The 21,115-nt window shown below is 34.5% G+C and overlaps 4 protein-coding genes across 4 annotated transcripts; all 4 read left to right on the forward strand.

Moving 5' to 3' along the window:
- The first annotated feature begins 298 nt into the window (after nucleotides 1–298).
- Nucleotides 299–3,941, forward strand: c1qa (complement component 1, q subcomponent, A chain). Its single transcript, XM_056446389.1, has 3 exons — nucleotides 299–778; nucleotides 910–1,070; nucleotides 3,132–3,941. The coding sequence occupies exons 1-3, from the start codon at nucleotides 609–611 to the stop codon at nucleotides 3,716–3,718; spliced, it is 918 nt and encodes a 305-aa protein (XP_056302364.1). The 5' UTR covers nucleotides 299–608; the 3' UTR covers nucleotides 3,719–3,941.
- A 2,131-nt stretch (nucleotides 3,942–6,072) lies between these two features.
- c1qc (complement component 1, q subcomponent, C chain) lies at nucleotides 6,073–8,607 on the forward strand. Its single transcript, XM_056446410.1, has 2 exons — nucleotides 6,073–6,303; nucleotides 7,930–8,607. Exons 1-2 carry the CDS (start codon nucleotides 6,135–6,137, stop codon nucleotides 8,487–8,489), a joined length of 729 nt encoding a protein of 242 aa, XP_056302385.1. The 5' UTR covers nucleotides 6,073–6,134; the 3' UTR covers nucleotides 8,490–8,607.
- Nucleotides 8,608–11,499: 2,892 nt separating this feature from the next.
- On the forward strand, nucleotides 11,500–14,203 carry c1qb (complement component 1, q subcomponent, B chain). The gene is made up of 3 exons (XM_056446444.1): nucleotides 11,500–11,615; nucleotides 11,812–11,989; nucleotides 13,530–14,203. The coding sequence occupies exons 1-3, from the start codon at nucleotides 11,613–11,615 to the stop codon at nucleotides 14,075–14,077; spliced, it is 729 nt and encodes a 242-aa protein (XP_056302419.1). The 5' UTR covers nucleotides 11,500–11,612; the 3' UTR covers nucleotides 14,078–14,203.
- A 2,011-nt stretch (nucleotides 14,204–16,214) lies between these two features.
- Nucleotides 16,215–19,928, forward strand: si:dkeyp-69c1.9 (uncharacterized). Its single transcript, XM_056446849.1, has 5 exons — nucleotides 16,215–16,321; nucleotides 16,554–16,735; nucleotides 16,880–17,002; nucleotides 19,492–19,717; nucleotides 19,805–19,928. The coding sequence occupies exons 2-5, from the start codon at nucleotides 16,573–16,575 to the stop codon at nucleotides 19,902–19,904; spliced, it is 612 nt and encodes a 203-aa protein (XP_056302824.1). The 5' UTR covers nucleotides 16,215–16,321; nucleotides 16,554–16,572; the 3' UTR covers nucleotides 19,905–19,928.
- The last annotated feature ends 1,187 nt before the right edge of the window (nucleotides 19,929–21,115 follow it).

Here is a 21,115-nt window from a genome sequence, read left to right on the forward strand (position 1 = left end):
TCTTTCTCTCTCTCTCTCTTTCACACACACACGCACGCACGCACACACACACACACACGATTTTGGAGTTATTTGACAGATATGACTTGCTGTCTTTTGTGGAGCACAAAAAAGATAATTTGAAGAATGTTAATTACCAAACAGTTAGGGTTGTTGACAGCTGTTGTGTTTAATCGAGCTCAGAATGAATTTTATATATAAAATATTTGTTTTATTTTGTTTGTTTCTTTTGTTAATGTTGTTTTATTCATCTATTTCATGTGTGACAATAGTTACACAAAGGTTGCTTCACAACTGCACTTGGATTTTTACATTTTTTAAGTTTTAGTTTTAAAAATCGGTGGCTCAGTGTTTAGCACTGTCGCCTCACAGCAAGAAGGTCGCAGGTTTGAGTCCAGGCTGGGTCACTTGGCATTTCTGTGTAGAGTTTGCATATTACAATATTTAATTTAAAAATAAAGACTAAATCATGGAGGCTGTTTTGCAGCAGCTTCAGGTTTTTTCATATTTTTAAAGTTCTTTGTTTTATGAATTTAACAGATATTTTGAACTTTTATTATGACAATAAATGCTTGACTTTTTATTATCCATTAAAATGCTGATGGAGAATGAGGAAGAAGAAACTGCATGCGCTGACAAGATCAGAGGGCGGTCAATTTAGTTCACATTTTGCAGAAATGAAACAATTGCAGTTTTTTTTCAGCAGCTTTTTTTTTCTTTCCTCAATTTTACTGCCCAGAATCAGAGAAAGAAGTGTAAAATTTACAACGAGACACTGGTAAGACACATCTGTCTAACTGCAAATTAATAATTTTTGGATCATAATTGTACGTTTTTACATGACCTTTTAGTTGTATTTTAATTGTCCATTACCTAAAAATCTGATCTATTCTTTGTGAATCGTTTTAGGATTAGGATGCAGCCATCAGCTTTCTTTACCTTTCTTTGCGCCGTTCTGCTTCCCTTTGCTTTCGGTCAGGATGAATGTGTGATGCATGGAAGAAACGGCGCGGATGGACCAAATGGGAGACACGGCCTGCCAGGACTAAAAGGAGAGAAAGGAGAGCCAGGTATAGGAATATAATCTCTCATGTTTATGAGTGCAAAGGAAGTATATACACGGCCTGTCTAAAGTTTAGCATCAGTAAGATTTTTTTCATGTTTTTAAAAAGTCTTATTTATACATTTTCAGAAAAACTGTGAACTTGTATTCCAATGTAAAATGTTTGCTTTTTCAGTGTAGTTTCAAATATAATATATTCCAAATTCCCTATGATTTAAAGCTGAATTTTCAGCATCATTACTCCAGTCTTCAGTATCAAATGATCCTTCTGAAATAATTTTATGATCTACTGCTCAAGAAACATTTATTATTATTATTATTATTATTATTATTATTATTATTATTATTATTATTATTATTATTATTATTATTATTATTATTGGGCGACACGGTGGTGCAGTGAATAGCGCTGTCGCCTCACAGCAAGAAAATCGCTGGTTCGAGCCCCGGCTGGGTCAGTTGGCATTTCTGTGTGGAGTTTGCATGTTCTCCCCGTGTTCGCGTAGGTTTCCTCCAGGTGCTTTGGTTTCCCTCACAGTCCAAAGACATGTGCTGTAGGTGAATTGGGTAAGCTAAATTGTCCGTAGTGTATGTCCTGGTCCTCCAGGTTGGGGGTTGAGCGTTGGGCTAACGAGCCACCTCATAAAAACTAGATGTTACGAAACACCAAGTTGGTGCGGCTAAATATCAACTTCAATATAAATGGCCCTGGGAGTAAGTATTAATATTATTATTATTAATATTAGTGTCATAAACTGTTGAACTGTCACATTTTTTGCACAAACTGTGATTTAGTATACCTTAAAAGTGTATTTATTGATCAATTTTAAGAGAGATGGGAAAAAAGATTTAGCTTCATATAAACGCTGTTATTTTGCACTTTCTATTCATCAAAAAATTCTAAAAAATAAAATGTTTAACACACTAAAGTATAAAATTGGATTTTGTAAATTGATGATTACACAAATCATTACTGTTGATGTTCACTTAGTTTCAAAAACAGCTGATAGCAATAGACCAACAAAACAGTATATTAAAACAATTTCTAATTGGTCACGTGACACTAAAGACTGGAGTAAAGATGTAGAGAAAATTTCAGCAAAAAATCATAGAAATTCATTCATTCATTCATTCATTTTCTTTTCGGCTTAATCCCTTTATTAATCTGGGGTCACCAAAGCGGAATGAACCGCTAACTTATCCAGCATTTTGTTTTATGCAGCGGATGTCCTTCCAGCTGCAACCCATCACTGGGAAACACATACTGTACACAATATTCACACACACATACACTACGGACAATTTAGCCAATTCACCTGTACCACATGTCTTTGGACTGTGGGGGAAACCAGAGCACCCGGAGGAAACCCACACGAACGCAGGGAGAACATGTAAACTCCACAGCCGAGGTTCGAACCAGCAACCTTCTTGCTGTGAGGCGACAGCACTACCTACTGCGCCACTGCGTCGCCAAATCACAGAAATGACTAAAATGTATAACTAAGTTCAATAAGAAAACCCTTACTTTAAATTCTAATAATATTTCACTTTTTTCTGTATTTTTGATCAAATGAAAAAAAACCTTGGTAAGGATAGACTTTTTAAAAAACATTCAAAAAACCTTTACTGTAAAACCCAAAAAGTTATGGTAAGCCGATTGCAACAAAACATTTAAGTTCAAAAACGAATCCCAATGAGTACTGTGAACTTAATCCATTTGAGTAAACGAAGCAATTTGAGCACAGTAAAACCCAATAAATGAAGAGAACTCAAACCAACTGAGTACTGTAAAACCCAGTAAGTTAAGTCAACTCAAACCGTTTGAGGAATCCGATTGCTACAAACCATTTGAGTTAAAAACTAATCTATATACGTACTGTGGACTTTTCCATATAAGCTGAAGTAATGAGGTATTTAATTAACTCATTACCTTCAACACTGAGTTCAAAAATCTTTTCAAAATTTAATTCAATTTTGAGCTAACTACACTCATTTCATTTGATTAAGTTGACTGTTGGGTTTTACAGTGTACCCATCCCAAATCTTTGACCAAAGTGCTTTCTCTCAGCTTTGCAGGATAAGCTGAGCAGAATCACCCTTGAGGAGCTGAAAGGAGACATAGGGGTCCGCGGTCCTCCAGGAGAACCTGGTGAAAAGGGTTTAATGGGTGCTATTGGCCCATGGGGGCCGCTTGGTCCTGCGGGTCCAAGAGGATCCAGTGGAGGCGCTGATAGAGCCAAAGCTATTGAGAAACCTGCTTTCTCTGTACTGCGAAATGAAGCAAGCCAGGCTCAATATAAACAACCTGTCACCTTTAATGTTATGCTTAGCAATGTCAATAATGATTTCCAAATTGAAACTGGTTATTTTACTTGCAAGGTTCCAGGGGTGTATTATTTTGTGTTTCATGCATCATCTAATGGTCGATTATGTCTCAGACTTAAGAGTACAAGTGCGTCTCCAGTAAGCCTGAGTTTCTGCGACTTTAACTCAAAATCAGTCTCTCTTGTTGTGTCCGGTGGAGCCGTGCTTACATTATCAAAAAGTGATAAAGTCTGGATTGAGCCTTTCTCTGAGACTGGTGGTGCTGGACAAATGCCCAAAAGCTTGTATGCAGTGTTCAATGGGTTTTTAATCTATCGCAATGCAGAGTAGAGTTATTAATAAGAATACAATACCTGAAATATTGGTTACTGGACCCTGCTGATGGTATATTTTACTGTCGCAGTGATACTTGCAATTTAAATAATAAATGAAATTCTAATTGCTCTGCTGCATGCTATATTAAAATTCTTGTATTTGTGTATCATTAAAACAGTATTGTTGTTTTTGCTGAATGTCTTCAATTTCAAATTCCAAATAAAAGCATATGACTGTACGCAAAGATTCTGGTTTTAATTTTGTTGTCTGATGTTAAATATATACCTCAAAAAAATGAATCCAAGCAAAATGAATTCTGTCAGAATTTTGTCAAAATACCTCCAACTTTAACTATATTTTGTAATTAGATGGCAAGTAGATGAAAATATATGATATGTATACGTTTTCCACCTCACCTGATTTATATTACCACATTACCTTGTTAAACAATGATAACCTAAATACTGACGGAACGACAGTACGAGCAGTGTGTTGACGACCACTCCCCGCCACATGACATTCTGATCCAGTGCGATCAATTTTCACCAACAAATTAACCGATCCACCATTTGTCCAGCTTTAAGTCAGAAATTCACGAAGAAAACATGTAGCACTGTAGCTTTTCAGTTCTCATAAACCTTTGGTCAAACTCTTATCCTCAATCGAAAACACCAGTTTTATTTAAGCCTTACACAGCTAAAACGAAATACGCCATCATTACGCTATCGCCAAAGTAAATAAAAATGCACAGATTGCGCTATTATTCCTGTACGCAATGTAGTAATTCTCAGAGCCACCACTAGGGAGGAAAGTTAGGACGGTTCTAAGGGCCTACGCCCTTTTGGGGACCTTTAATTTAGTCTGTAGAACCCCTCAACCCGCTCTTCACTTTTGTCTACGACAAAATATAATTTAGGAAAACATATAGTAATAAAAAGAATTTTAAAAAATCAATTTTCTATGTATTTTCTTATCTTGATTTTTATAGTTAAATGTTTGCGTAAAACATAATTTTTGTTTTATTCTTAAAACTTCCAATGACATTTCTTCCAAATCTGAAAAATGTTGTCATATAGACAGGGGCGGATTTAGCAGACTGGGGGCCTTATAGGCAACTCCTGCCATGGGGCCCAAGTCCTGATGCACCCTTCCTATTTTTATTTAATTATTATTTGTTTTTTGTTTTTTATATTACTCAATCTTCTTTTTAATGTTTTATCTTAATGCTGTGATTAGTTTTCTTAAAATAAATTTACAATAAAAAATAGCAAATATGTATATTTATTTATAAATTTGACTGCTGGACGTCTCCATGATTGGGGTTGTGGATATTTTGTTTTATAATATTATTATTACATAACATTACATTATTATTATTATTATAATATTAGTGTATATTAAATAATATTCAGTTATGTAAAAAATTCTCTCACTATACAAAATATTATAGAAAATGATGTTATATATAGTTTATACTGTAGGTATAATTAATACTTCTTGACATTTATTGGGGGCCCTAAGCGGCCGCTTACCTTGCTTATTGGTTAAATCTACCCCTTCATATAAATAATATTTTTCACATAAATTGCAATTAAAAAAAAGATAAAAAAGGAACAATTATCAGGCATGTTTACATTCATGTGTAAAGAACATTCATTCAATCATTCATTCATTTTCGACTTAGTCCCTTTATTAATCTGGGGTCGCCACAGCGAAATGAACCGACAACTTATCCAGCATATGTTTAACGCAGCGGATGCCCTTCCAGGCACAACCCATCACTGGTAAACCCATACACACTTATTCGCACACATCCATACACTATGGACAATTTAGCCTATCCAATTCACCTGTATCGCATGTCTTTGGACTGTGGGGAAAACCAGAGCACCCGGAGGAAACCCACGAAAAAACAGGGAGAACATGCAAACTCCACAAAGAAACGCCAACTGACCCAGCCGAGGCACGAACCAGGGACCTTCTTGCTGTGAGGCGACAGCACTACCTACTGCGCCACTGCATTTCCCCTGTAAAGAACATACTGTACAATTAATGTTATTAATAGACTTTTTAAATCTGAATTTGGTATAATAACCCTGACTTTTGATTCTCTTATATCAACATGTGAGATGAAAACAGATAAACAGACATAAATATGAAACAGCACTTATATGTTAATTTGAAATATTATGATTAATGAAAATAATCTTTGTTTAGGCCCACATCATTGACAAATAGACCAATTTCTGTTGTAGTTGTCAACAGGGCCTGTTGTAAACTTTATATGAATTTTTTTTAAAAGATAAGTGCAACACATGCAAAGAAAAAGAGGAAGCGTGACTGTGATTTACTTGTTCTTGTGTGTAAGATTTCAGAGCTCGGTGTCTGAAGGATTGAGTGGCTCTGCTTCTCTCCTCGCTCGACAGCAAACATGTTTAGCGGTCACCTCATTTTAGTAAGCTTTTTGTCGGCTTCCCTGTGGCTCTGTCTGGCCTCTGCTGACACCTGTCCTGCTGGAGCGATGCCTGGTCTGCCTGGTATTCCTGGATTTCCCGGACGCGATGGAAGGGAAGGAATGAAGGGAGAGAAAGGAGATCTCGGTAAGGTTTTTAAAATTAGGGATTATGAGTGCTATAGATTGTGGAAACCGAGTCTTTCTAGTCATGAAGCTTGTTCTATATTTAAAATTCAGTTCAGTTAGCGTCTCTTGCGTGTTATGAGCAAATGACTCTTATGAACAGAATCTTTTAGTGAGTCGTATACAGCGCATCCCTTGTAGCGCGTTTCTCCAAATGATTCTGATGATGAGTTGTTTTGGCACTGTGGACCATATCATTGAATTTGTTAGTAGTAAAAGTAATAAAATATAAGACGTTATTACCAGGGGCGGATTTAACCAATAAGCAAGGAAAGCAGCCGCTAAGGGGCCCAGGGAATACGACGGCCCCCAAATAGAAGCATACATAATAACATTATTTTCTACCATACTTTTGTTAGATGAGTGTGTAAATTTTTTTATTTGAATGTAATCATTACATCTGCGCAAATGTGTGCAGCATCTTCAATCATGGACCAGTACAGCAGTCAAATAAAGATTTAGTTTATAAAAAGAAATAGTTCATTTATTATTTTTAGCTGTGAATTCATTTGAAGAAAACAAATAGTTTTAAATGTTTTACAAGATGCTTTACATGTTGCTATCATAATTTATTATTTTGCATTAAGAAAATGTAGAAAAGGAGATCGAATGATATAAGAAAAAAACTGCAAAATAATAATAATATTATTATTATTAATAATAATAATAATAATAATAATAATAATAATAATAATAAATAAAGTACAAAAGGTGCATTTAAAAATTTTTGGACACCATGGCTGGAATTGCTTAGGGCCCCAAAATGACTAAATCCACCCCTGTTTATCACTACGATATCTACAGAAACAAGTTGCTCTCATTTGATTTGCATTATTAACTATATTTTCTTTACTTCTCACATGAATGACACACAATAACGAGCCATGGTCCTGCTTTGCTTGCGAAAACTGTAATGATAATTTTAAACACAAACATAAAGTCTTTATTTATCATCACCGATTCACAAGCTTATTACAGACTGCTTCAAAATGGTTCAATTGGGATATTCTATGACCTTTTCACGTGGTTTTTGCCTCTGCCCCAACTTTTTTGCAGTGTGTTGCAGCCGTTGAAATCCAAATTTGTTTACATTTCAAGAATACAATTTATATATATAACTATATTCGTTTATCTGTTTTCAGCTTCACATTATTGAGAATTGAAATATCGAGTAAATATTTTTTCCATTATCATTATCAGGTGGCTATCATTCATCAGTATGTGTGTGTGTGTGGTCGGTGATTATAAAAAAAATACAAGGCTACAATCATGACTACTTTGACAGTGACTATAACATTCACAGGCCAAACACAATTGTCCGTTTATAATCTTTATTGTACCTCCAAAAGCAAGAAGTCATTTGGATATTGAATTGCAGGAGTTTGTGGAAACTCTTACAGCAATTTAAATGTTTTTAATCTATTAATCTAAAATTAATCTATTTTTTCTATGTATAAATGGGGGGATTATCCCTGCAAGAAGATATAATCTCTTCTTCAAATGTTCATTTTAAACTCAACCATACCTTTGAAGTATTTAATTTTAAAAAACGAAGTCCAGTATAAAAGCAATCAATGTGTCTTAACAGGAATTCCTATCAATGATGCCGTTATAAAGGGAGAAAAGGGGGCATTTGGTCCAAAAGGACCACCTGGAAAGAGAGGTCTCCATGGAGATCCTGGCATAATGGGACCACCAGGCCCTCCAGGAGAGCCCGGCGAAGCAGGCCTTGTGGATGTATCCGGATCTCAACTGCAGTCTGCATTCAGTGTGTCCCGTCACACAAGAATTCCTCCTGATGCCAATAAGGTGATACGCTTCAGCAAGATTATCACCAATCCTCAAGGCCATTTCAGTACCGATGAGAGCAAATTTGTTTGTAAAATTCCTGGCACTTATTATTTTGTGTTTCATGCATCGTCTCATGATAAAAAGCTGTGTGTTATCCTAGTGCATAATGATAAGAATCTGGTGAGTTTCTGTGATCACACGCAGAGGGGCAGCCAGCAGGTGAGCTCTGGTGGACTGTCTCTCTATTTGAAGGAGAATGAGAAAGTCTGGCTGATGACAAATGCCTTTAATGGCATGTATGCAACAGCAGATAGGGCAGACAGTGTTTTCTCAGGTTTCCTGATTCATGCACACTAATTGTTGCACTATAGTTTTGAACTATATACTTTAATACTGAGTGATAAGACATGATTATTAAACTGCTGTGTTTTAAAAAGCCACAAGCCAAATCAAATAAAATATTGCTTGGATAAAATGTTTGTCTCAAGTTTTGTGAGTACAGCCACATCGCACTGCTACTCGTGTGATAATGCTTTTATACAACAGTTTGACGGCACAATCGAGTATATATAAAAAAGATCAAGCACGGAGAGTCTAAAAACCCTTTTATAAGAGGAACTACTTTCTTTCGACGTTCATTCACAACTGCAGCTGACGTCAGAATAGCAGAAACCGTTACTAATTCACCACTAATTCACTTTAGAGCTAGTATTTGAATGATTCTCCTGCATAATGTCTGAAGTGATGACAAAACAGGTGATTTAGCTTACATTTTAAGATTATAAGGCTGAACAACATGAAATGCCATCAATCTACAAAGATTTCCCAGTATTTCTCTGTTGCAATCAGGATATCGCAATAATTAACTCCGAAAAAGCCAGAGCAAAGCAAACACTACCAGTTTCTGTGTTATAAATACAGCTCTACAAAATACAAGAAAGAGATATCAACTTAGAATGCCACTTACCTGTTCTGTAATGATTTGTTCAGCTGTAGTTTGAAACGTATGCAAAAATATATATATTTATATATTGCCATCTAGTGGCAGAACGTCAACCATTTTTGCTCTGCTCAGTATGAGAGACTGGCTGCCAACGCACTGAATCTCCAAAATTATGAAAATTTAAAATAGGCATTGTCCTTATAAATAACCTCATAGTTGCAATCTAAACAACTATTCTTGACTAAAAAAAGCCTCAAAAATACATTATGTTGCCCAACAGCAGAAACATTTGTCAAACTGTAGTACTCTGCTTGCCACTCGTGTGGGCGGAGTAATATACAAGGGTGAAGAGGCTGTATGAGTGCTGATATTACTTTAATATCTCACGGCTTTATATATATGGCATAACTACTATATGTATAAATACTAATTGTCCAATTTTAGCAAATAAACTTTAAATATTGATATATTTTATATTCAAATATTGATATATTTACCCCAGTAGCTGTGTTTGAACATATCTTACTGAAATTTGGGTTTAAACAACCCACAATTGTTTGTGTGCATAATCATGCAATTATTGCTTTTTATGTTCATATAAAAGACCGCATTTATTCCAAATATATCCAAACAGAGGTGTTAGTAATTTCTATTACCATTATTCCAGTTTTCAGTGTTTTTAATTCTTCAGAAATTAAGAAACATTATTAGAAATGTTTAAGAGACATTTCTTATTATTATCAATTAAAACAACTACTGCTTATTATTTTAAAGATTCAGTTAATAAAAGGAAAGAACACTATTTATTTAAGATTTAAATATTTTGCTACATTATAATTGTCTTTGTTGTCATATTTTGATCAGATAAGAATGGCCTACACAAATAAAAGTATCAAGATTAAAAAACAACAACTTTTGAATGACAAACTTTTCACAGCACTGTAAATCTAACAACGTTTAGTCTAATACAGATTCAAACAGAAAGTGCACAAGCAGCATTGCTAGAATTACTCAATAATCATGCCATTCTTTGTTAACTTTAAGCTCTTCTCTTTGGAGCTGATCATGTGATCCTTTTAAGATCTATTCACTGCAAACAAACTAAACTCAAGCTATTTAATTCTGAGTGTGCTTCACACAGGTGAGTAGGCTTGACAAACCACCTGTAGGAGATGCATTCTTTCATCCTCATATGCAACAGGCAAACACTGTTACAAGGACTTAACATTAAACTTTATTGCTAACCTAACTTGTCATGTCATCGATTTATTGCTGCTCTCTGGAGATTTTCAGTGCTTCTCTTTTATCTACATGTGTGTGTTTCTTTGCATAAAAGCATCTGGTAAATTAAAAAGTGTAAATACACTACTGTTAGCCGAGACAAATACAAAAATGATTCATATGGTGCAAACAAGTTGTGCTGCTTAGTTCCACTTTCAAGCATAAACATTGAGAATATTTTTATTAAGGGAATATTGTATTGGGGCAACATGGTAGCTCAGTGGTTAGCACTGTCGCCTCACAGCAAGAAAGTTGCTGGTTCGTGTCCCGGCTGGGTCAGTTGGCATTTGTGTGGAGTTTCCCTGTTCTCTGTTCATGTGGGTTTCCTCTGTGCTCTGGTTTCCCCCACAGTACAAAAACATGCGCTATAGTTGAATTGAATAAACTAAATTGGCCATAGTGTATGTGCGAATGTATGGATGTTTCCCAGTACTGCGTTGCCAGACTTACAGTATGCTGGATAGTTGGCGGTTCATTCCGCTGTGGCAACCCCTAATGAATAAAGGGACAATGCTGAAGGACACTGAATGAATGAATGAATGAATGAATGAATGAATGAATAAACCAATGAATATTGGATTGTGATAATTATCATTAGTTTTATTGCCCAGCCTTACATAGATGCCACATTCAAGTGCTGTGTTCAATAGTTTATATACATGAGGGTGTGTACAGTTGCATTAATGCATCATTGCATTGTATACATTTACTTCCACTGTTTATTTTTGTATTTTATGGCATGAGGTGGGTTTAGGTGGGTTTAGGCTTGTTTTCTAAAATATAATAAGCTTCAAATAAAGTAGGTAATAGTGTAATATTTCACTCAACATTGGTTTTTAATATAAAATTAGTTATATTATTTAAAGGTGTGTTAGTTTAGTAAACTCACCTGTTGTATTTTATTGCAGATATAAATATTTATACGCTGTATAACATTGCAGTTACACAAAGTGAACCCTGAGTGTTGATCTGTCTTTTTTTATTTCTTTTATTTCCTTCCTTTTTCAATTTCTCAGAAAAGGGATATGCAACTTGCAAACTTTAACAATAAATAAAATGTAAAAAAAAATACTGCTGTAATCCAAGGTTAATCGAAATCCAAATGTTGCTGAATACATGTTTGTTACTTCCCTTTGTTATGCAACGCTGCTCTTCTCCTCTGAAACTGAGCTTCATCATACAGACGCAAGAAAAACATTTAATGTAACGCCACTCTTTAAGGCCACCATCTGTTTTTCAACAGCCTTCTTGGAAAGATGGTAAGATAAAAGTCTTCTAATTATTAATCTTATTGGAGTAAATCTGCAGTTTGCAATTGAATTTTAGTTTGCAGGCTTGGTTTGATTTAAAGGCACACTTGATATGTATGTATGCTTCAATTAATGAAATGGCCATTACAGCTTTATTCAGCAGTTGACATATATGCTTTTATTTGATGTTTTTTGTTTTATTCAGCCACTTGTCCTCATGTCTGCACATGTGGTGCGACAGCTTGCTATTATGCTGTTGCTGGTGACTTCGTCTATGTCAGAAACATGTGCTGGTAACAAGGGTTTCCCTGGAACACCAGGTATTCCTGGGGTTCCTGGTACTGATGGAAAGGATGGTGCTAAAGGAGAAAAAGGAGATCCAGGTATTCAGACTAGAGCTGCACGATATTGGAAAAATCTGACATTGCGATGTTTTGTTTTGCCGCCCGCCATATATATTGCGATATGAATATAATTTCAGCAGATGATTGGAATAGCTCTATTTGCTAAAAAAATGACTGGGATGAGCAAGTCTTTTGCAGTACATCTGCATAAATTATTATAAACTACAAGCAAAAATAAATAAATAAACAGTGCTTGATGGTTTTCTGGGGAATCTAACAGTATTTAAGTACAGAAATTGAACATTTAAATATAAAATAACATGGTCATCATTGTATAATTAAAAAAATAACAATATGTTAATTTTTAAACCTTTAATAAACAATAAAACCCTAATATTGCGATTTAGGCATACCATCTATAGTCACAATTTACAGATAAAGTTATGAGACCACATGAAAGATCTCCGTTTCTCTGGATTTACTCAATTTGCCATGAGTTTGAATAAGATAATACATACATTCTAGAGCATTTGTTTCGTTCATTGTAAAAAAAAATGCTCCACATTATCCTTCATGTCATCGCAACACAAATCGATTATGTTACCTTAAACGTTTTACAGATTTAATTGGATTTAACATAAAACAATCAATTTGTCCCTCAAAAAATATTTTTTTGGGTGCAGGAAATATAAATTTTAAATAAATGAATATTTATGAAAAATAATATAGTATTTTTTTTACATTAATAATAATAGAAAATTATTTTGACTGGATTGGATTTATAGATTTATGATTTATAGTTATAAGTAAAAGATTTTTTGTTACTTTGTTCTTCAAACTACTGATGCATTCTTTCCAATTTAAAATAAAATGGTGTCATTTAGATTATAAACTATAATTACAACTGCTCAAAATAATAGCAATATTCTAAATAATGGTATTGATGTGTTACAACATATTAGCAAATGTCAGATTGTGTTAGCCAAGTGCTACAAATGCAAGAATCATGCTAATCTATCATGTATGCCAACAAAAAAGTTAACCATGGTAGAACATGTTACCAACATTTAAATCATGCTTAAACATGTTAGCCATGTGTTAAAAAATGGTAATTTATGATAATCATTCATGCTGGCAACATGTTAGCAACATGTTAAAGGTTGTGTGCTAAAACATGCTAAAACATACTAGTGACATGCTAATTCACGTGTTGTTTTAACAATAGAGCATAGTGTTAAATCTCGCTACGAGCTACGACACATGTGCTAGCTAACAAAACATACTGACCCTGTTGTGAGGCATGCTAGAACCATGACAAAAGCTAGGGAAGTCCTAAAAACATTCTAGCAACATGCTAATTCATGTTAGCAACTTACGAAATGCAGGCCTCATGATGAAACATGCTAGAAACATGTTAACTGATACCAACAACGTGCTAAAACAAGTTAGCCAATTGGTCAAATAATTTAAAAGACAAGCTAACGACATGATATGTTTTTAGTAATGTGTTAAAGCAGACTAGCTTCCAGATGAATAAAATAAAAGGTTTGCTTACAAACTCTCTTTATACTGTTTACAGGTGAGAATGCAGTGCCGATGACTGGGCCGAAAGGAGACCCTGGAAAACCTGGACTCCCAGGCAGGCCCGGTGTGAAGGGACCAGAGGGACCACAGGGTCCACCGGGGCCAAAGGGACCAAAAGGAGAGAGGGGAGTTTTAACAGGAAAAGTTGCTCCAGACCAGTATTTTGTATTCTCTTATAAAAAAACTCCTAAATTAGAGAAGATTCTTCAGGACAATTTAGTTGTCTTTGACGTCCCATTGATCTCTGGGATTAATGGTGTTTTAGATGGTGACGGTTACTTTGATGTGACAATAACTGGCATGTATTTTATCAGCTACCACATTTCGTCCCAACAGTCTGCCTGTCTAAAGATTCAGGTAGGGGCAGAGGAGAAGGTCAAGTTCTGTGATTCACCTAAATTGATATCAGGGACTGCAGGATCTGTGGTTTTACGACTGAACACAGGGGATAAAGTGTCTGTGCAGAGCACTGAGGAAAGTATTGTGTTAAGTAGAGACACTGACTGCACTTTTACAGGCTTCATGCTCTTCCCAATTAAATGATAGTATGATGATAGTATGATTTTGAACTGCCACCCTGTTGTATTTACCCCTTTTCAGATTGTAGTTAGCAATCACTGCTTGAGAATATCCAATTTTGCTTTTGATTAAAACCACACAATCAAAAAATGTTGTTTCTTTTCAACTTATTTCATTGCCAATGTAAAAGTTTATTTTTTTGAATACATGGAAGACTGGAATGATCCAAAAAATCTGCTTTATCATCACAATAATATATATATATATATATATATATATATATATATATATATATATATATATATATATATATATATATATATATATATATATACAGTGCATCCAGAAAGTATTCATAGCGGTTCACTTTTTCCACATTTTTATTTAAATTTACGTTTATTTCCTCAAAATTCTACACACAATACCTCATAATGACAATGTGAAAAAAAATTTTTTTTGAAATTGTTGCAAATTTATTAAAAATAAAAAACCTGAAAAATCACATGTACATAAGTACTCACAGCCTTTGCTCAATACTTTGCTGATGCACATTTGGCAGCAATTACAGTCTCAAGTCTTTTTGAATATGATGCCATAAGCTTGGCACACCTGTTGGCACAATGTGGCACACACACATTGTTGAGAACCCTGTAAATCGATACAGATGACCAATTAAGCATGGACTTTTAAAGGATAAGTTATCCTTGCACTGACACACATCTACGACTTCATTACATAATCAAGTGTGTGCAGTGTACGTTTCCTTATAGTGTCACTCTCACATTCGACATTGCATATTGGGGACGCATAAAACCCTGTTATACTCACACAGGATCATGTTGCATATTCGGTTTATTCTTCAATATCGATTTGTTAATAATAAATTTTAAACGGATTGTTTATAAGGACTAAGCTATTAATATATAATACATTAATTAATACATTACGCCATTGAAGTCAGGCAGGACAACAAATCACATACATCCACGTAGTGAATTACTGTTGAGTGGTATCGGTGCGTATTATCGACATTTCATGTACGATACAATATTTTAGCCAAGTATCAACCCGATACTGGTATGCAATTTATCCAATTTAATAATCTTTATTTAAATGAAGCTATTCTAAAAACCTGAGGAAATTACCTTTGAGGATTTAACATATTTCTTCCAGCATTTCTGCCTTTCTTTAAGCACCACCTATTGCCAGAAAGTGTATTTAAATTTTCATTCATAATGCAGTTTTTGATTAGACTATAGACCGGAGTAGACAAAAGCAAAAGTTTCACTCAGCTTTTTTTATATATCTATATATATATATATATATATATATATATATATATATATATATATATATATATACTATTACAAAACATATTGTGTACAAAACAAATTGTAAAAAAAACTATACTAGGTAGACTATATTTCTAAGTCAACCAACCAAAAATCTGGTCATTATTGTTTATATAATTATTTTAATCTTCATACAATTATTGCATTTTGTCCATTTATTCATTTTATTTTCGCTTTAGTCCCTATTAATCAGGGGTTGCCACAGCAGAAGGAACCGCCAACTTATTAAGCATATGTTTTACGCATCGTATGCCCTTTCAGCTGCAACCCATCACTGGGAAACACCTATACACTTTCACTGTTTCCCGAAGGAAAATGAATGAATGTTCATTAAGCGACATTTTGTATAATAGTTTATCATGAATAAAGTACACTTGCTGACCAATATACTGACCAGGCTTTCAGAATGTTAGTCCATGGTTATTTGAAAATAAAACATGTATGATGTAAAAAATAAATAAATAAAAAAACCCTGTTAACTAACAGTTTGTGATTACCTCATGTTTTTTTGTATATTAAAACTTTCAACTGCATTATTCCAACAAACAGAACCTTCCTATGGTTACACATAATTAATACATTTGCTTTCACCAATTGGCAAACTGAGCAGATTTAAGCACAAATATCAAGACACAGAAACTACCAGGGTTTATTTAAGTAAGATTAAACTAAGAGTCTCATGCTGAGCACAAGCACAGCGTCACATCGCTCTGAGGTATTTATTACAGAACACTCATTGTTCTTAAGTCCATCACCCGTCAGGCTTTCAATAAAGAATAGAGCAGCCATGGAAACTGCCACTAACTGACTATAACAGTGCTTTCCGACCATGCCACTGCACTGCAAGAATGTGACAAAAATCAGCAGCTACTAAACTGGAAGCAGATTTACATGAAAAAAACGTGAAATGCCTGAGGTGAGTCTCAAATCACTATTATCTAATCATTTAGAAATGGGCTAATGTTTATAGTGCACTATAGGCTGTTTTGAAACCTGGGTTTACAACATAAAGTCAATCAGTCACAGTGAACAAATATGTGTAATTAAAGCAAGATTAAGAGTTTGATTTGAAAATAAAGCACTTTTTCATTCAATATATTTACTTTTTTGAATATTTTGCAATGTTTGAATAGATTGAATATTTTTAGTCTCAACAGTAACTCAAATATGACCACTCGCGTGAAGGCATTCGCAAAACAGCAGAAGCCATCTCTACCAATTCCATTCAGTCATCGACACAGAATAGATTTACTGCTCTACAAAAATGGCGAAATTACATCAAAACACCCACAAGCTTTCCCGATGCTGGGAGAACTTCCTTCAATGGCAGGTAACCAGCTGAACAAGGAGATTTTAATTTGCCTTTTACCTCAAAATTTCCATAGATATGTGACTTTAGAACGTTGCACATGGTGTTCAGATGTCAGGCAAATAAACAAGCGAAACAACAAAAGCTGATAAATCTTCTCTTCAGGTTTGCTGCTCTACCCTGACAAGCGAGAAAAGATGGTAACCACAACAGAAGCTGAATTTGGACCAAAAATCTGCCCAAAAATGGAACCAAAGAAGATCCTACGGTGCAACCTAACTCTTGATGGTATAGAAATAATTGAAATCTGGGAAAATAAAAACATTTGTACTAATTAGAACAGCTCTGAACCCTCAGAAAAAAAATGTTACAGAGCTGTCACGTACCCTAAGGTAAAGATTAAAAATTACATTTATACCATTTAAATGCTACATTAGTACCTTAAAATAGCTTAAAGACACACACAGTTTTAAAAAAATTATAATTTGAAGGAGAACATTGACCTTTTGAAAAATATTAAAAATGAACTTGCAGGAGTTAATTTTCGGTCTTTTGCTAAATATTTTCATTACAATTTTGGTGATCTGCTTGAGGAAGGTCAATTTTTTTTATGCTTTTGAAGTAGCATTCAATTTAAGAGCCCTTTAGACCATGTGCTGGACCGTTTCTCTGTGTTTCGCTGGTAATATCTTTAAATAAACAATTATTGTTGGCACAATAGCCTAGTGGTTAGTGTACCAACATATGGTGCAATAACACGTCAGGGTGTCCTGAGTTCAAATCCCAGCTTAAGGACTTTCCCAAACTTCCTGTCTCATTACTGTCCTATCTAATAAAGGCCAAAAATAAATCTAAAAAAAAGGAATAATTATTTAGGCCTATTTAATCATTCATTCATTATTTATGTGCAATAATTAAGACATAATATAAGAAAGTAAAACATAATCAACAATGAAAATATAAGTGAAACCGTGAATGAAAAAGCTTATTTATTGACTGTCCTAGTCACTTTAAAATAGCAAACACTGTACATCTCTCTATTAAGACTAAAACACTGCTTTATTTATTTATTTATTTATTTATTTATGTAGTCTATGTACAATTGAGGTCAGAATTATTAGCCCCCCTGAAATATTAGCCCCACTGTTTTTTTCCCCCCAATTTCTGTTTAACGGAGAGATTTTTTTCCACACATTTCTAAACATAATAGTTATAATAACTCATTTCTAATAACTGATTTCTTTTATCTTTGCCATGATGACAGTAAATAATATTTGACTAGATATTTTTCAAGACACTTCTATACAGCTTAAAGTGACATTTAAAGGCTTAACTAGGTTAATTAGGTTAACTAGGCAGGGTAGGGTAATTAGGCAAGTTATTGTATAACGATGGTTTGTTCTGTAGGCTATCGGAAAAAAAAATAGCTTAAAGGGGCTAATCATTTTGACCTTAAAATGGTTTTTAAAAAATTTGTTAAACATCATTTGGGAAAAATTTTAAAAAGAAAAAGAAATTCAAAGGGAGGCTAATAATTCTGAATTCAACTCTATGTATGTATGTTTGTACTTTCATTTTAGTCATTCTTTAGTTTTAATTTCCAAAATAAATCCTCTTTGCACTTAACAAGTTTACAATAATAACAATGCTTGTTAACAAGTTTTTTACTGATTTATGAAGGAATTATAATGCTTTGTTTCATTATTTTATCTTCATTTACAAATAACGGAGTATTTACAGCTAATGTATATTTCTGTTCATTCGCATCCCGTCCCTTTGGGCTGTAGCTAGATCAAATCTGGTTGCGGCCGAAAGTTAATGAAAATTATTTATATTATTTATTAAATTTCCCATTTATTGTATTTTATTAACGTCTACCGGCAACTCTAAACCCAACCTTCAGTAACATAAAAACAGTAGTTGTACTGAGTATTATTGATGCTATCTATTAAATTACCCAATAAATTGTATTTTTTAATGCCTACTCCCACCCTAAACCCATCCATCACAGTACGGTAAAAATATTAATTATTGTTATACAGTGTCATAAAAAATGCTGCTATATTGATGTGCATATCGCACTTCCGGCCAGCCGCATATCCGATCAAGACTTTACCGTCCCTTTGTGCTCCCTAGCGGCATTGTCGCAAACTGTTGTTACACCTAAAAACGTTCTTTATCCCTTAGTCGCCCTACTGACAAAAACAGCTTAAGCCAGCCTAGGCTGGTTGGCTGGTTTTAGCTGGTTGACCAGCCTGGTTTTAGAGGGGTTTTGGCCATTTCCAGCCTGGTCTTAGCTGGTCAGGCTGGGAAATGACTAGCTAAAACCAGCTTGACCAGCCTAGCCAGGCAGGGAGCCCAGCCAAAACCAGCTATCTCCAGCTTAGACCAGGCTGGTCAAGTTGGTTTTAGCTGGATTTAGCTGGTCATTTTCCAGCCTGACCAGCTAAGACCAGCCTGGAAATGGCCAAAACGCCTCTAAAACCAGGCTGGTCAACCAGCTAAAACCAGCCTAGGCTGGTTTAAGCTAGATTTTTCAGCAGGGTCCTGCGGCGGTAACGGACATTTTGAAGTGTCACGCACTGTATACTGTATAAAAACCTTTGTTTTGGCCTTTTGCCAGTTTGCCGTTTTCACCACTCATAATAATAAGAAATAGCTATCTCCTAGTATTTCATAGTATTAATTAAAAGCTATAAACAGTGTATTGTAACCCTCTCTAATCGATTTTGGAAACTTCTATGAGGTAAACGTGTGCTCTTTCTACATAATTACAGGTGACAGGAGCTTCGTCACATCAAACAGGGAGGATTACCCTTCTTACAACCCAGATGGCGCTCCAGGAGAGTGCTTTGGAAAGTTTCCTGCCAGAGAAAACAAGACTGGCAAAGAGCAGAGATGTTCTCTGTACCAGCAGGACTTTCCTGCACCTAAGAGAGTCTACGTGAGGAGAAATCAGGTCTTACCTCATCCTGACAACTTGGCGATTAACACTTCACTGAGGCAAGAGTACATTGAACTCGAACTTCTGTTTTATTCGAATTATGAAAGCAAAATATCATTAATAAAACGTAACCTGTGTTCTTGTAGAGCTGAATACAGGACTGTACAGCAGGAGGCTTTTCCAGGATGGGATGTGTGTGTGCACGCGCGTCCAGAACCTGCCCGAATCAAACACTGCTGTCGCTGACAGATGAAGACCAGAGAATATCAAGTGCATTTATTCATAAATAATCTTTATATATATATATATATATGTCTTTACATAAGACATTGCTTTCGTGTTTCCCACATGAAAAAAAATTATAGTAATTTATAGCAAAAACGAAAGTACTTGAATTAATCTGTTGTGGGTAATTCTATAGTTGATCTAATACAAAAATAACACAAATCTAATTAGCAGCTACTGAACTAACTTTATAAATCTAAAGTATACAGTACGACAATACACACGTTTACTGTAGTAAAATCGTTATTATACAAGCAGTAGTTTATCAGTTTACTATAGTTAATGCAATATGTTGTAGCATTTATTAAGAAAAAGTAGTCAATTCTATAGTACATATGCTATAATACACTTAACTGTAGTACGGGTAACAACACTACATTTACTTTTTAAATTACTGTAGTATATTTTTTATATGGATTTTCACCTCTTTTTTCCTCTAATACATTAGAGATCCTTAAGACAATTTATTTGTTTGTAAATTTACAAAGTATGTAAAAAGTATTCTTGCTTGTATTTTATATCATCAATACTTTACTCAACAAGGATGTATTCGATTAAGTGACAGTAAATAAATGTATTTTGTAAAAAACTATTTTAAATTTAACAAAATGTTCTTTAAACCTTTTCCATGGATTTAAAATATTCTATTTTGCCAAAACTGGTTAATTAACGGTGTTCACACTTGGCATGTGCCATTGCTCTTTTAGCACAGTTCATTTGTATAAGTGTGAACACTGAAATTTGAACAATGGTGTGTTAAAAAAAAAAAATAATAATAATAATAATAAAAAAAGACCAGCCTCAGTCCTCCTCTAAACCAAATGTGGTGAGATTTGACTCAAATATAAATCCAACATAGACCAAAGCCATTTAAACGAACCAAAAACCTGACAAAGTCACAAGGTGTAACCAAAAAAGGGCAGAATGTTTAAGCATGCCTAACTTTTCTAACCATGGCTGCACTGTTGCTCATTACAGCTTAGTAAGCTTGCAGCAGATCTTCAGAGGAATTCCTACTGCTGTTTTGACTCTGACATTTTAAAAATCATTCACGTTCTAACTGCTAACAAATAGCATGATGTGCATGCATATAATAGATCAAGAGTTCTGAACTACACCCTAAATAACTTTTGATTTGAAATGGCATGGATGAAATTCAAGACAAAAAAAGA

Source organism: Danio aesculapii, chromosome 21, assembly GCF_903798145.1.
Source record: "Danio aesculapii chromosome 21, fDanAes4.1, whole genome shotgun sequence".
Classification (NCBI taxonomy): Eukaryota; Metazoa; Chordata; class Actinopteri; order Cypriniformes; family Danionidae; genus Danio; species Danio aesculapii.